This window comes from Macaca nemestrina, chromosome 1, assembly GCF_043159975.1.
Source record: "Macaca nemestrina isolate mMacNem1 chromosome 1, mMacNem.hap1, whole genome shotgun sequence".
Taxonomy (NCBI): domain Eukaryota; kingdom Metazoa; phylum Chordata; class Mammalia; order Primates; family Cercopithecidae; genus Macaca; species Macaca nemestrina.
This window is the reverse complement of record NC_092125.1, coordinates 32,202,258-32,217,535: the sequence shown is the minus strand read 5'-3', so window position 1 is coordinate 32,217,535 and position 15,278 is coordinate 32,202,258. Positions and strand designations below refer to the sequence as shown.

General features: G+C 36.9%; 1 protein-coding gene and 1 pseudogene across 16 annotated transcripts in view; one reads left to right on the top strand and one right to left on the bottom strand.

The window, feature by feature from the left end:
* LOC105484451 (RAB GTPase activating protein 1 like) overlaps positions 1-15,278 on the bottom strand; it is a 796,528-nt gene that overhangs the window by 588,489 nt on the left and 192,761 nt on the right. For all 16 annotated transcript variants that reach the window (XR_011607830.1, XM_071069699.1, XM_071069706.1 and 13 more), the window contains one exon: positions 2,276-2,369. Coding sequence is in view for 15 of the 16 variants with exons in the window: in XM_071069699.1 (XP_070925800.1) it covers positions 2,276-2,369 (94 nt within the window). In the remaining variant the exon portion in view is untranslated. The remainder of the gene's footprint in view (positions 1-2,275; positions 2,370-15,278) is intronic.
* LOC139357057 (UAP56-interacting factor pseudogene) lies at positions 5,738-6,565 on the top strand (annotated as a pseudogene).

Genomic DNA, 15,278 nt, shown 5'->3' with positions numbered 1-15,278 from the left:
AAGTGAGAAAGAAAGAAACCATGTAACAGTAGAAGCCAAGCTGTGGTATCAATGCATATGCTACCATTCTATCCACTGCTATCAATCACATCCATATGGTTGGACCATAAATGTACACTTTCAGACCAAAGATGAAGAAGATTAGGACAAGTTGTTGGTGCTGTTTTTTATTTACTTTTTTCCTTACCAGTGTTCCTAATAAATAAATCTCTATCTAAAAACATTGGGTATTAAGAATGCCTAATTCAACTGACCCAGATAAATGGGTAAATAAGAATTAGGCCCAGCTTTTACCCTTTTGTAGTCATTTACCCACTGCCTATCAACTACAAGTCCACCTTTCCGTATTCTGCTCAAAGATATAAAGGCCGAGAATCTGCAGACTACATATCCCAAACTCCCTTACCCACTGGCTTCCAGGTTAGATTCTGCCCATGAGTAATAGACATATACAGGTGGAAGGTAGAAGAATGGAAGAATGAATTCCATTGCCAGCACCAGCTATACCATAACTCCTGAAAAATACTAATTCTAGCCAGGCCAAGAAGTACCAGCACCAATGATGTGGTTCTCCCCACCTGCTCTGATACCCGAGATCTGGATATCTCTTCAGAAGTGTGGAACTAAACAGTTGTCCCCTGCCCTGACAGTTCCTTCTAAATACTAGCTGCTATGAGCATCCTCATAATTCTAAGCAACCAGGATGCAGCCCTCTTCAGAGATTCCTGCGTCAGCTCCTCAGACCTCCTCTGAGTTCCTAGATTCTGGTAACAATATTTCTTTCATTTTATTTCTCCAGTCCTATAGGCCATAGCTGTTTCCTACTACTTGGGTTACTCCAGTCATAATGTCTCCTTTCTGCTCTCTCAAACTTCTAACACATTGTAAGTCAATTATCTGCATTAAAATGCTTCTGTTTTAAAAGTTTAGCATGCTTCCTATTTCCCAGCCTGGACTGAGACTGAAAACGTCACCTGCCTCTAACTAGAACACACTCTCCCATCTTACTTCCTGCCGCTCTCCATCCCCCATTGAAATTGTCCTAACTCAGGACCATCTAAAAAGAGAACTGTTCATCTTAAAGTAAAGTAAGAGAGTAACCCTAAATAAAACAGATAAAAACATATGAGATAAATTTAGATTTAGGTGGACAATGCTTGCAAATGAGTAAATTAGATCCTGGATATAGTGTGGGGTAAAATTGTATAAGATTTCTGAAATGGACAAAAAGATTACTGAACATCATTTCAGTGGAATGGCTGGAACATCTGAGAATTGTGTGACAACACAGAAGTGTGTGCCTTTGTCTTTCACTAGGCTAGTTTACAACTCTCAACATATATAACATAATGGCAATGCAAAGTTTACTGTCCATAGCTATGCAAAGGATTCCCATTCATGGTAGTGCAAATGAATTGCAAGGTAAAGAAAATAAATCTCTAAATCAACTCCTTATTTTGATTGGCTCTAATACCTTACTGGTGCTCCATGTGAAAATAAAACCTAAAAGCTATTGGAATGGGAAAAACAAAACAAAACAAAACACTAAGTCTTGAGAGAGATGTGACTGCCCAGACTTTGTAGTCTCCCCTGGACTACCTGCATGCATGTAATCTGATATGCTTATTCAACAATAAATTGAATTTCTATGTCTATACTAGTATGGGGAAGTATTTTGTTGGCAGAATTTTTTCATTACACCAACATATGATAGTCCTTTTAAAAAATGTATTTAAAATAAATATAAAGAGTACTTAATATAATAAATATAAACAGAGTACTCTTTTGTAATTCCACATAAAATACATCAAAATTTAAAGTAATAGTTTTAGTCAGAAAGAATGAAACAAGCTGTGTCAGTGGTAAAATGAGAAATTCTAAACTATACAGCCTATTTGAGTGGTAATAGACTTGGTTTTAAAAAAATGTAACCCTTTAACAGTAGACATTTAAATGCACTGGCAATATAGCATAAAATTGATTCTGCTAAATGATGTGAAATAATAAGACAAATAATAAGGTCTGAGTGAAATAATAAGACAAAGACGTCTTCTAAAAGCAAGTTAAATAAAACCATACTTGGGGGGAATACCTAGCCAAATATAAAGAGTATCTATAAAATATATTTTAATTTTTAAGTTTTTAAACATTAAGATATTAAGATAGATTTTAATATTAATCCTTTAAAACCTATTTTAACACAGAGATTTTAATACAACAAATTAACATCAACTATGTAAATATAAAATTTTCAGTATGAAAAATAAAATTTTACCATTTTCCTAGCAATTCTCCCCAAGAATACAGGATCTTCTCAGGACAATCCTTAGACACATCACCTGTTCCACTTGAGAGTTCATTATCACTGTCTGCAGAAGAAACGCAAACACCAACAAACATTACTTTATATATTACAGTAGATACTTTAAATATCATAAAACAAGAAAAATGACTCTGTGTCTAATAAAACAATCTTCTTTTTACATTATTACATGCATTGCAAAAATAATGGTAAGAACTTCATTAATCTTCAGTGCCTAGATATTTTAAAAGAACAAACTTTTATGAAAATGTCATATACAGTTTACATAACATGAAATTGAAAATACCTATAAATAAATAGCTATATCCAAAGAGTAATGTTTAAAAGGTAGTGGTGGCACAAATTGGTAATTCCTATACGGTGTTCTACTCCACAGATATTCTCAAATTTTATTAATGGGACCAACAAACATAAAAATTAAGGGTCAAACATATATACCTAAATATGACACTGAGAAACATATATGACATGAACACACAAACAACCAGAAATGTTATTTAAAAAAAAAAAAAAAAAAAGGTTTCTTAAGATGTATTCGGAAAAAAAAAAAAAGAAATTTTTAACTAGAGGAAAATTGAAATTGGCCTTTTTATATGGCAATTTTACAAAACACCTCAAAATGCAAAAGAATATGGGTTGATTTACAGTTTATAATCAGTGGTGAAAATGACCAATACTAAACTCTATAAACCTTTTAAGCAGTAGCAGAGGTAGTAGAGAAAAGAAAGAAAGAACAACAGACACAATTTACCTATTATAAAATATTCTTTGACACAGTACTACATAAGAAAAGGCTGGAGAAATACTATCAGAATAAAATAAGATAGCTGAAAATCTATCTGGCACGTAACAAGTACCAAACTTTTATCAACACTGTGACAGTACAATAGGGATTGGCATTTAGTGGCTCCCACAGGGATCTGTGTTAAGAACAGTATTACTTAGCAAACCACAAAATCCAATGATCCAGTATTAATTAGCACACCACAAAATCCAATGATCCGAGTATATGCAACATCAGAAAACATTAATGTAATAAGTAATGGTTTATTTGGCCAGGTTAAAACATTAGGTCATAGCCTTACAAAAAAGATTTGATGACATATTTAATAAAATATAACCAAAATATGTCCACATACAGAGACAAATGTTTCATCATCTTTAAAGCAATACTAGGTAAATAAGAATTGTAAGGGACATTTAATGCAAAAAGTGAACATCATTCTGGTAATTAAAATGAAGGCAAAGAAAGTACACACTAGCATGACTGTTCTCACATAAGCAACTGTATGAAGCTTGTAATAAGTTCATCATGAAAATAACAGATATTTTAAAAGTTAAAGCAAATGAAATATTACTACTATAGAAGTAATGTAAACAGAAACAACTGAATGACATAAATAGAAACAACTAAAGCTTTACTGTTATAATACCCTGAGGAAGGCCGGGCGCGGTGGCTCAAGCCTGTAATCCCAGCACTTTGGGAGGCCGAGACGGGCGGATCACGAGGTCAGGAGATCGAGACCATCCTGGCTAACACGGTGAAACCCCGTCTCTACTAAAAAATACAAAAAACTAGCCGGGCGAGGTGGCGGGCGCCTGTAGTCCCAGCTACTCGGGAGGCTGAGGCAGGAGAATGGTCTAAACCCGGGAGGCGGAGCTTGCAGTGAGCTGAGATCTGGCCACTGCACCCCAGCCTGGGCGACAGAGCAAGACTCTGTCTCAAAAAAAAAAAAAAAAAAAAAAAAAATACCCTGAGGAACTATCCCATGTAAACAACTATCTTTTATAACATTTATAATTTTTTATTTAAACTGAGGCACTTTTTACAGTGAAAGGAGACTATTAAAAATTATTCTTGGTCAAGTGTGGTGGCTCAGGCCTGTAATCCCTGCACTTTGGGAGGACAAGGAGGGCTTGAGCTCAGGTGTTTGAGACCAGCCTGGGCAACATGGTAAAACCCTGTCTCTATCAAAATTACAAAAAATTAGCTGGGCATGGTGGCATACTCCTGTAGTCCCAGCTATTCAGAAGGCTGAGATGGGAGGATCACTTGAGCCCAGGAGGCCACGGTTGCAGTGAGCTGAGATTGTGCCACTGCACTCCAGCCTGGGTGACAGAGTGAGACCCCATCTCAAAAAAAAATTATTCTGGAAGACAGGTTAAACTTAGACTATGTCATGCAAACAAGGACTGATAACTGGCCCACTTATAAACTATTACCAAGTATAGGTACTTATAAATTGGTATTCAATTAAGCAGAATCCAAGATCATCCCATCTAATACTTTATTCTGATCCACAGTAAATAATAATATGCCAAGGTTTCAGGCTTGTTATTTGATGATGTTGTACATGCCAAATTAGAGACCAGAATCTAGGAACACAACGAAAACAAAAAAAGGAAAAGGAAATAAACATTCCTGGATATCATAAATCTTGATTATAATAAAAATGAGAAATACTGATGACAGAAAATCTTTAAAATTTGTAATACTCTTGCTGGGAAAGGAATTCCTAAGCATAAGAACAAAATCAAAGATACCATTAAAAAGATTTAAAAATCTGATTACCTATAAATTAAAAACATCTATGACAGTATAGAGTATGTATATTTTTTAAAAGCAAAAAAATTTCTAACATTTGACAAATGGCTATTTTCACTAATATACCACAATCTTACTAATCAATAGAATAAAGAAAAAGCCAACAGAAAACTGAGCTAAGGATATCAAGACAGTACAGGTCACAATATGTAAAACATGACTAAAATAAAAATGTTATAGAAAACCCATTTCATTAATCTTTTAAATGCAAATTAAAACAATGAAACATATCTACCAATTACATTGACAGACAGTATAAAAATTGATAATACTTAAGTTTTTCTAAAAGCATAAGGAAACAGGCAAGAAGGTTGATGTTTAAATAAGAACAATCTTTTTGAATTTATTAAGATGCTAAGTTAATATATCATTTCATCAAATGTATCCTCCAGAAACACATACTCCAAAGACATATGTGTAACAGGATTTTTAGTGTGTCACTGCTTGTAATAGTAAGAAACTGAACTATCAGCAATCCATCAATATGTTTTACTAGCTAAATTATGGTATATTCAAGAGTATTCCAGAGAACACTATCAAGTAATTTAAATGAATGGGATAAATTGGTCTATGCTGGCAACCACAGGTGGGAGGACAAGGATGCTGCCCAGTAGTCTGCTTGCGTGCATGCATGAGAGGTGGCAGGTCTCCAACTCTGGCCTTCCCCACTGACTGTTTTAGCACCACGTTTCAAGCTATAAACCAGTTTGGTACCCAATTGGCAGAAGCCATGGTGACCTTGTCACAGCTGCTGAAAGCCCGCAGCAACAAAAACCTTGACAAAATTGACATGTCTTTGGATGGTGTCATCAAACCGAATTGAAAGCAAGGAAAAAGCAGACTTTTCCAAAACTAAACAGAAGACTCCAGCAATTTAGGATGAGAATACAATGGGTACTCCAACAGAATTCTGGTGTTGGTAAAACCAGTCTAAGCTGTAGAGGAAGAGTAATGCCTAGAAAGAGACATCCTCATGGATAATCATTGGCCTTGCAGTTAGGAAATCATCTGGAATTGGAAAAGGAATTAGTCCTATGAATTGTCCATGTCTAACTGACAAGAATACAAAACACTACTTTCCAGTGTTAAAAAGAAAGGCAAGCCTTCTGAAACAAAATGAAGTATGTAGGAAATCAGTGGCAGGTCTCAAGAGACCTAACCAGCTAAACAGAAAAAATAACATTACAGCCAATTTTACCAGGAGAAGAAATAAATTAAGCCATCAGAAAGACACTTCACAGGTAACTTTTCTTTTCGGAAGAGGCCTGAAGAAGGTTCAGGCCCAGTTGAACACGGAGCAACTGCTAGATGATGTAGTAGCAAAGAGAACTAGTCAACGCCAGACTTCTATCAGAAACGCAGGAATCTGACTGTATCTACTGACAACCCTGGAGCAGTACAATGCCCAGCAACTGAGAAACCATGATTAATTCACACTGCTGTACCTTCATTCTTTAAAAAACAGCAGCAAAAGAATATAAAGAAAAGTTCCCGTGGGTGTTTCCCTACAATCTGACATAAATAGTGTTGGAAAACAGACAGAGATAGTTTTGAATGAGCAGTTTGGGATCCTGAGAAAACAAAGAGCCACTCTCACATGTAACAAAGGGGGAAGTCACTTTTTAACTGTGGAATAAATCCCATGTTACAGGGACTATTGAGTAACGACTGTGTTTGAAAAGCTGAATTACTAGAAGAGTTCTTCACGGAAATTCAGAAACTTTACTTCAAAATATTTATAAGGGTAAGTAACACTTATTTTTCAAGGTTTAAAAAAAAGGATAAAATAATGCCCTGGAAGAATAACAGGGAGTATACATATCTGTTCTTAGACTTCACAAATGGCTCAGGCAGAACCCATTATCTGTTTGACTTCTTTTGTTCCTTGAGCAGAAGAAAATGACAGAGGGATATTGTTAGTGCTGAGCTTTATTTATTTTTTTTTTTTTTTGGAGACGAAGTCTGGCTCTATCACCCAGGCTAGAGTGCAGCGGCACCATCTTGGCTCACTGCAACCTTCTGGGTTCAAGCGATTCTCCTGTCTCGGCCTCCAAAGTAGCTGGGACCACAGGGGCCCGCCACCACACCTGGCTAATTTTTTTTATATTTTTAGTAGAGATAAGGTTTCACCATTTTGGCCAGGTGGGCCCCAAACTCCTGACCTCAAATGATCTGCCCACCTCGGCCTCCCAAAGTGCTGGGATTACAGGCGTGAGCCACCACGCCCGGCCTAGTGCTGAAATTTTAACAAGGAATGTGGTTGCAGGAATTAGTCTCAGTTTAAAATGATGGTGTTTAAAGGCTGTAAATGCATATTTACAAAGTTGTCCGATAGGGCCTTGGAGGAGAAGGTCCAATTTAAAAATCTGAAAATGTGTTTAGTAAATGAAAGTGTAAGAGGAAGTAGTAAGTTGAAGGACAGATAACTGAGATGAAAAACTCAAAACTGAGGTCCTAGGCATACTGTTTGGATTTAGTATATATAGTCTTGAGTCTAGTGTCCACAAATAATTCTTCAAATGATGTTTAGAAGAATTATAATTATTAAAATGAATTCACTACCCTGGATATTTTGATAGTAAAATTTATAGCCATAAAGTGCCAGACTTCTTACTTGAGAAGTTAAAATGTATAAGCTTTAGAGCTTGCTAAATTAAGTAATTTATAGCTCCAAAGACAAAAATATACTGGTATTTGTCACCAAAAAAAATTCAAAATTTATAATAGAGTTACATTGTAACCTTGTTGTTTACCTTTCACTCTGATTTATTGTATGGTATAAATTAAAGTTCAGAGGGCAGAGTAAGATTGCAGAATAGAAGCCTACACGAATCACACTCCCACACCCCCTGGAATACCAAATTTAAACAACCATCTGCACACAGAAAAACACTGTCGTAAGAAGCAAACATCAGGTGAGCAATCACAGTGCATGGTTTTAACTTTGTATTACCAAAAGAGGCAATGAGGAAGAATGGAGAGACAGTCCTGAGTTGCTGATACCAACCCACCCATATCCCTCAGCAGCCGCCTGTGGTGCAGAAAGGCAATTTGTGTACTTTGGGGATAAAGAACACAGCAACTGGGGGACTTCACATTGAATTCAGTGCTGCCCTGTCACAGTGGAGGATAGAGCCATCCTAGGTTCAGCTAGCGCCCACACACAGAGGGAGCATTTGGCCCAGCCCTAGCCAGCAGGGAAACACCCATCGAAACAGATGGAACTTGCTCAGCAAGCCTCAACACTGCAAACTGAAATGCTCTGGGATCCTAGGTAAACTTGAAAGGCATCTAGGACACAAAGACTGCAATTCCTAGGCAACTCCTAGCACTAGGCGTGGCTTAGAGCTAGTGAAATAGGGTGGCATGTGACCCAGAGAGACACCAACTGGCATGGCAAAGGGAGTGCTTATGTCATCACTTCCCCAACCCCAGGCAGTGAAGCTCCCAGCAAGAAAGTGTCTCCTACTTTCTGCTTAAGGAGAGGAGAGCAAAGAGTAAAGAGAACTCTGTCTTGCATCTTGGACACCAAGTTACTCACAGTAGAATAAGGTAACGGCAGAGTCATGAGGCCTCAATTCCAGTACCCAGCTCCTAGACAACATTTCTAGACACACCCTGGGCCATAAAGGATCCCACTGCCTTGAGGGAAGAACCCAGTCCTGGAAGGATTTATCATCTGCTAACTAAAGAACCCTTGGGCCCTGAACAACCAGCACTCATACCCACAAGTATACCATTGACCTTGGGCTCTGAGACATGCTGGTTTCAGGGGTGACCCAGCACAATCCAAAATAAAATTGGAGATAAAAAAGACATTACAATGGATACTGCAGAAATTCAAAGGATCATTTGTGGCTACTATGAGCAACCATATGCCAATAAATGGTAAAATCTAGAAGAAATGAATAAATTCCTAGACGCATACAACCTACCAAGATTAAACCATGAAGAAATCCAAAAGCTGAACAGAACAATAATATGTAACAAGATCGAAGTCCTAATAAAGCCTCTAAGTAAAGAATAACTTGAGACTTGATGGCTTCACTGCTGAACTCTACCAAATATTTAAAGAACTAATTCCAATCCTACTCAAACTGTTCTGAAAGATAGAGGAAGAGGGAATACTTCCAAACTTACTCTAGGAGGCCAGTATTACCCTGATACCAAAACCAAAGACATACCAAAAATGGAAAACTATAGGCCAATATCAGTGATGTACACTGATCCAAAAGTTGGCAACAAAATACAAGCAAACATGAGTTCGACAATACATTAAAAGGATCATTCATCATGACCAAGTGGGATTTATCCCTGGGATGTAAGAATGTTTCAACATATGCAAATAAATCAATGTGATCCATCATATCAACAGAATGAAGTACAAAAACCATATGATCATTTCAATTAACGCTGAAAAACCACTCTGTAAACGTCATCATTCCTTCATTACAAAAACCCTCAAAAATGGGGATAGAAGAAACATACTTCCATATAATAAAGGTCAAATATGACAGACCCACAGTTAGTATCATACTGAATGGGGAAAAACTGAAAGTCTTTCCTCTAAGATCTAGAACAAGACAAGGATGCCCACTGTCACCACTGTTATCCAACAAAGTACTGAAAGTTCTAGCTAAAGCAGTCACACAAGAGAAAGAAATAAAGGACATTCAACCTAGGAATACAGCTAATTAGGGATGTGAAAGATCTCTTCAAGCAGAACTACAAACCACTGCTAAAAGAAATCAGAGATGGCCGGGCGCGGTCACTCAAGCCTGTAATCCCAGCACTTTGGGAGGCCGAGGCGGGTGGATCACGAGGTCAGGAGATCGAGACCATCCTGGCTAACATGGTGAAACCCCGTCTCTACTAAAAATACAAAAAACTAGCTGGGCGTGGTGGCGGGCGCCTGTAGTCCCAGCTACTCGGAGGCTGAGGCAGGAGAATGGCGTAAACACGGGAGGCGGAGCTTGCAGTGAGCCGAGATCGCGCCACTGCACTCCAGCCTGGGTGACACAGCGAGACTCAAAAAAAAAAAAAAAAAAAAAAAAGAAATCAGAGATGAGCAAAAACAAATGAAAAACATTCCATGCTCATATACAGGAAGAAGTATTGTGAAAATGGTCAAACTGCCCAGTGCAATTTACACATTCAAGGCTATTTCCATCAAACTACCATTGACATTCTTCAGAGAACTAGAAAAAAAATTTTAAAATTCATACGGAACCCCAAAGAAGATTGAATAGCCAAGGCAATCCTAAGCAAAAAGAAACAAAGCTGGAGACATCATGCTATATGACTTCAAACTATACTACAGGGCTATGGTAACCAAAACAGCATGACACTGATATAAGAACAGACATATAGAACAATGGAAGAGAATAGGGAACCCAGAAATAAGACCGCACATCTACAACTATCTGCAACAAACCTGACAAAAACAAGCAATGAGGAAATGATTCCCTATTCAATAAATGGCACTGGGATAACTGGCTAGCCATATGCAGGAGATGAATACTGGACCCCTTCCTTACACCATGCACAAAAATCAACTCAAGATAGATTAAAGACTTAAATGTAAAACCCAAAACTATAAAAATCCTTAAAGACAACCTCAGCAATACCATTTGAGACATTGGCACAAAGATTTTATGATGAAGATGCCAAAAGCAACTGCAACAAAAGCAAAACTTGACATATGGTATCTAATTTAACTAAAGAGCTTCTGGCACAGAAAAGAGAACAATAACAACAAAACACTATCAACAGAGTAAACAGACAACCTACAGAATGAGAGACCATTTTTGCAATTTATGCATCTGACAAAAGCCTAATATCTAGCATCTATAAGGAACTTAAACAAATTTACAAGAGAAAAACAACCCCATTAAAAAGTGGGCAAAGGACATGAACAAACATCTCCCAAAAAAAGACATACATGGGGCCAACAATCAATGAAAAGACCTCAACAACACTGATCATTAGAGAAAAGCAAATCAAAACCACAATGAGATACCATTTCATACCAGTCAGAATGGCTATTACTAAAAAGTCAAAAATAACACATGCTGGAGAGGCTGTAGAGAAAAAGAAATGCTTATACACTGTTGGTGGAGTATAAGTTAGTTCTGCCTTTGTGGAAGACAGTGTGGCGATTCCTCAAAGACCTAAAGACAGAAATACAATTTAGTCCAGCAATCCCATTACTGGGTATACCCAAAGAAATATAAATTGTTCTATTATAAAGACACATGCACACGTATGTTCACTGCAAAACTATTCACAATAGTAAAGACATGAAATCAACCTAAATGTCCATCAATGATAGACTGGGTAAAGAAAATTTGGCACATATACACAATGGAATGCTACATAGCCATAAAAAAAATGAGATCATGTCCTTTGCAGGGACATGGATGGAGCTGGAAACCATCATCCTTAGCAAACTAACACAGGAACAGAAAACTGAATAGTGCATGTTCTCACTTATAAGTGGGAGCTGAATGATGAGAACACATGGGCACATAGAGGGGAACAATACACACTGGGGCCTATCGGATGGTTGAGGGTGAGAGAAGGCAGAGGATCAGGAAAAGTAATTAATGGGTACTAGGCTTAATACCTGGATGATTAAATAATCTGTACAACAAACCCCTATGACACACATTTATCTATGTAACAATCTGCATATGTACCACAGAACTTAAAAGTATTTTTTAAAAGGTAGAAATAAAGGGCATCATACTGAAAAGGAAGAAGTCACATGAAACTTGCTTGCAGATGATACCATCTTATATTTGGAAAAAACTTAATTCTCCACTAACAAAACCACTAGAACTGATAAATTCAATGAAGTTTCAGGATACAAAATATACATACAAAAATCACTAGCATTTCTATATGCCAACAGTGAACAATTCAAAAAGGAAATCAAAAACGTAATCCCATTTACAATAGCTACAAATAAAATTAAATACCTATAAATTAACTTAACCAAAGAAGTAAAAGATCTCCATAATAAAAACTATAAAATGCTGATGAAAAAACTGAAGAGGACACCAAAAAAATGCAAAGATATTCCATGTTCATGGATTGGAAGAATCAATATTATTTAAATGTCCAGACTACCCAAAGCAATCTACAGATTTAATGTAATCCGTATCAAAATACCAATGACATTCTTCACAGAAATAGAAAAAACATCCTAAAATTTATATGAAATCACAATAGACTCAGAATAGTCGAAGTTATTCTGAGCAAAAAGAACAAAACTGGAGCAATCACATTACTGACTTCAAATTATACCACAGAGCTACAGTAACCAAAACAGCATGGGACTGGCATGAAAAAAGACATAGAGACCAATGGAATAGAAGAGAAAACACAGAAACTAAGTCCATGCATCTACAGTGAACTCTCTTTTGACAAAGATGCCAAGAATATACACTCGAGAAAGGATAGTCTCTTCAATAAATGGTGCCAGGAAAACTGAATATCCATAGGCAGAGGGATGAAACTAGGTCCCTAACTCTTGTCATATACAAAAACCAAATCAAAATAGATTAAAGACTTAAATCTAAGACCTAAACCTAGAAAGCTACTACAAGAAAACATTGGGGAAACTCTCGAGAACATCAGTCTGGGCAAAAATTTCTTAAGTAATATCCCACAAGCACAGGCAACCAAAGCAAACATGAACAAATGAGATCATATCAAGTTAAAAAGTTTCTGCACAGCAAAGGATACAATCAACATAGTGAAGAGACAACCCACAGAATGGGAGAAAATATTTGCAAACTACCCATCTGACAATGGATTAATAACCAGAATATATAAGGAGCTAAAACAACTCTATAGAAAAGAATTTAAAAATCCAATTTAAAAATGGACAAAAGATTTGAATAGACAGTTCTCAAAAGACATACAGATGGCAAAGAGGCATATGAAAAGGTGCTCAACATCATTGATCGTCAGGAAAATGCAAATCAAAACTACAATGAGCTATCATCTCACCCCAGTTAAAATAGCTTATATCCAAAAGTCATGCAATAGCAAATATTGGTGAGGATGTGCAGAAAGGGGAATTTTTGTACACTGTTGGTGGGAATGTAAATTAGTACAGCCACTACAGAGAACCGTTTGGAGTTTCCTCAAAAAACCAAAAATAGAGCTACCATATGATCCAGCAATCCCACTGCTAGGTATACACCCACAAGAAAGGAAATGAGTATATTAAAGAGATATCTGCACTCCCATGTTTATTGCAGCACCATTCACAACCGCCAAGATTTGGAAGCAACCTAAGGTGGTATATGTACACAACAGAATACTATTCAGTCACAGAAAAGAATGAGAGTCTATCATTTGCAACAACATGATTGGATCTGGAGGTCATTTTGTTAAGTGAATAAGCCAGGAACAGAAAGACAAACATCAAATGTACTCACTTATCTAGAGGAGTTAAAAATTTAAACAACTGAACTCAGGGAGATAGAGAATAGAAGGATGGTTACCAAAAGATGGGAAAGATAGTAGGGGGATAGGGTGGAGGTAGGGATAATTAATGGGTTAAAAAAATAAGGTTAGAAATAATGAATAGAGGCCAGGCATGGTGGCTCACGCCTGTAATCCTAGCACTTTGGGAGGCTGAGGTGGGCGGATCACCTGAGGTCAGGAGTTCGAGAACAGCCTGACCAACATGGAGAAACCCTGTCTCTACTAAAAATACAAAATTAGTCAGGCGTGGTGGCGCATGCCTGTAATCCCAGCTACTCAAGAGGCTGAGGCAGGAGGATCACTTGAACCTTGGAGGCAGAGGTTGCAGTGAGCCGAGATCGCACCACTGCACTCCAGCCTGGGCAACAAGAACGAAACTCTGTGTCAAAAAAAAAAAAGAAAGAAAGAAAGAAAGAAATAATGAATAAAATTAGTAGTTAATAATACAATAGGGAGACTATAATCAATAATAATTGTACATTTTAAAATAACTAAAAGAGTATACTAGGATTGTTTTAACACAAAGGACGTTTCAGAGGATAGATACACAATTTTCCATGATGTCATTATTATTCTACACAAGGCTGTACCAAAACAGCTCATGTATCACATAACTATATACAGCTACTACATATCCACAATCTTTTTTTTGAGACAGAGTCTCCCTCTGTTGCCCAGGCTGGAGTGCACTGGTGCGATCTCAGTTCAATGCAAGCTCCACCTCCCGGGTTCATGCCATTTTCCTGCCTCAGCCTCCAGAGTAGCTGGTACTACAGGCACCCACCACCACGCCCAGCTTATTTTTCATATTTTTTTAGTAGAGACAGCATATTTCTGTGTTAGCTGGGATGGTCTCGATCTCCTGACTTTGTGATCTGCCTGCCTTGGCCTCCCAAAGTGCTGGGATTACAGGTGTGAGCCACCATGCCCGGCCATCCACAAAATTTTTTTTAAAAAATAAACAAAATGAATAAAAAAGGTAAATATCAAAGTCCAATATTAAGACAGGAGATGAAAACTAGAAAAACTAATTAATTAATTAATTAAAAATCAAGAGTTTATGGGGAGAAAAGAGTTCCTCTCTCCACCTCTGATAGGATGGAAGGAGTTAGTCTGTTGTACCAAGATACTGCTAAAAGTCATCAGATGTTATATACTGTAAATTACGGTATAATGCCAAATACACCAAAATACCACAGCTACAAGTTGTATGTTTGGTCATTTTGAAGCTTGGCATATTAGTTTACTATAATGTTAAAAACACCTAAGCAAGCGATAGTTTCTCTAGAGCATATTATTAGTGTTGACTTTTCCTGCAAAACAAAACAAAACATTATCATTCTTATTTTCATAAATAATGTAACTTTTATGACTATACAGATCTTTTTGAAAAACTGTAAGAAATTATGCCAAACTATTACTAGCAATTATGTTTCAGTACCTCCAACAGTATCTTACCACATAGCAAGCACGAAATATTTAGGGAATACTTTGTTTATTTCTGAGTTTTATATTTCTGAAATATTCTAATCTCTTATAAGTATGCATAATGATAAGGATGGCAAAAAAAAATTTAACTTTTGAACAATTCCTATTGCTATATGAAACAAAAACCTATTATTATAAACTCCAACAATGAGCTATAAAATCTCACTGTTAACAACAATTACTGTCTTCCTGACAAGCTCCCAAATTATTTTCCACTACAAAAGGATATTAGAACTATAAAAACCTAGATTATCAGAGAAGAATCATAGGAAAATAAAAGATAATGAGCACAATTTGAAGTAAAACCAGATCCCTGATGAACAAGTAAGGGAGAGGCAACAGCAAATCAGGGGCCAAAGAGTT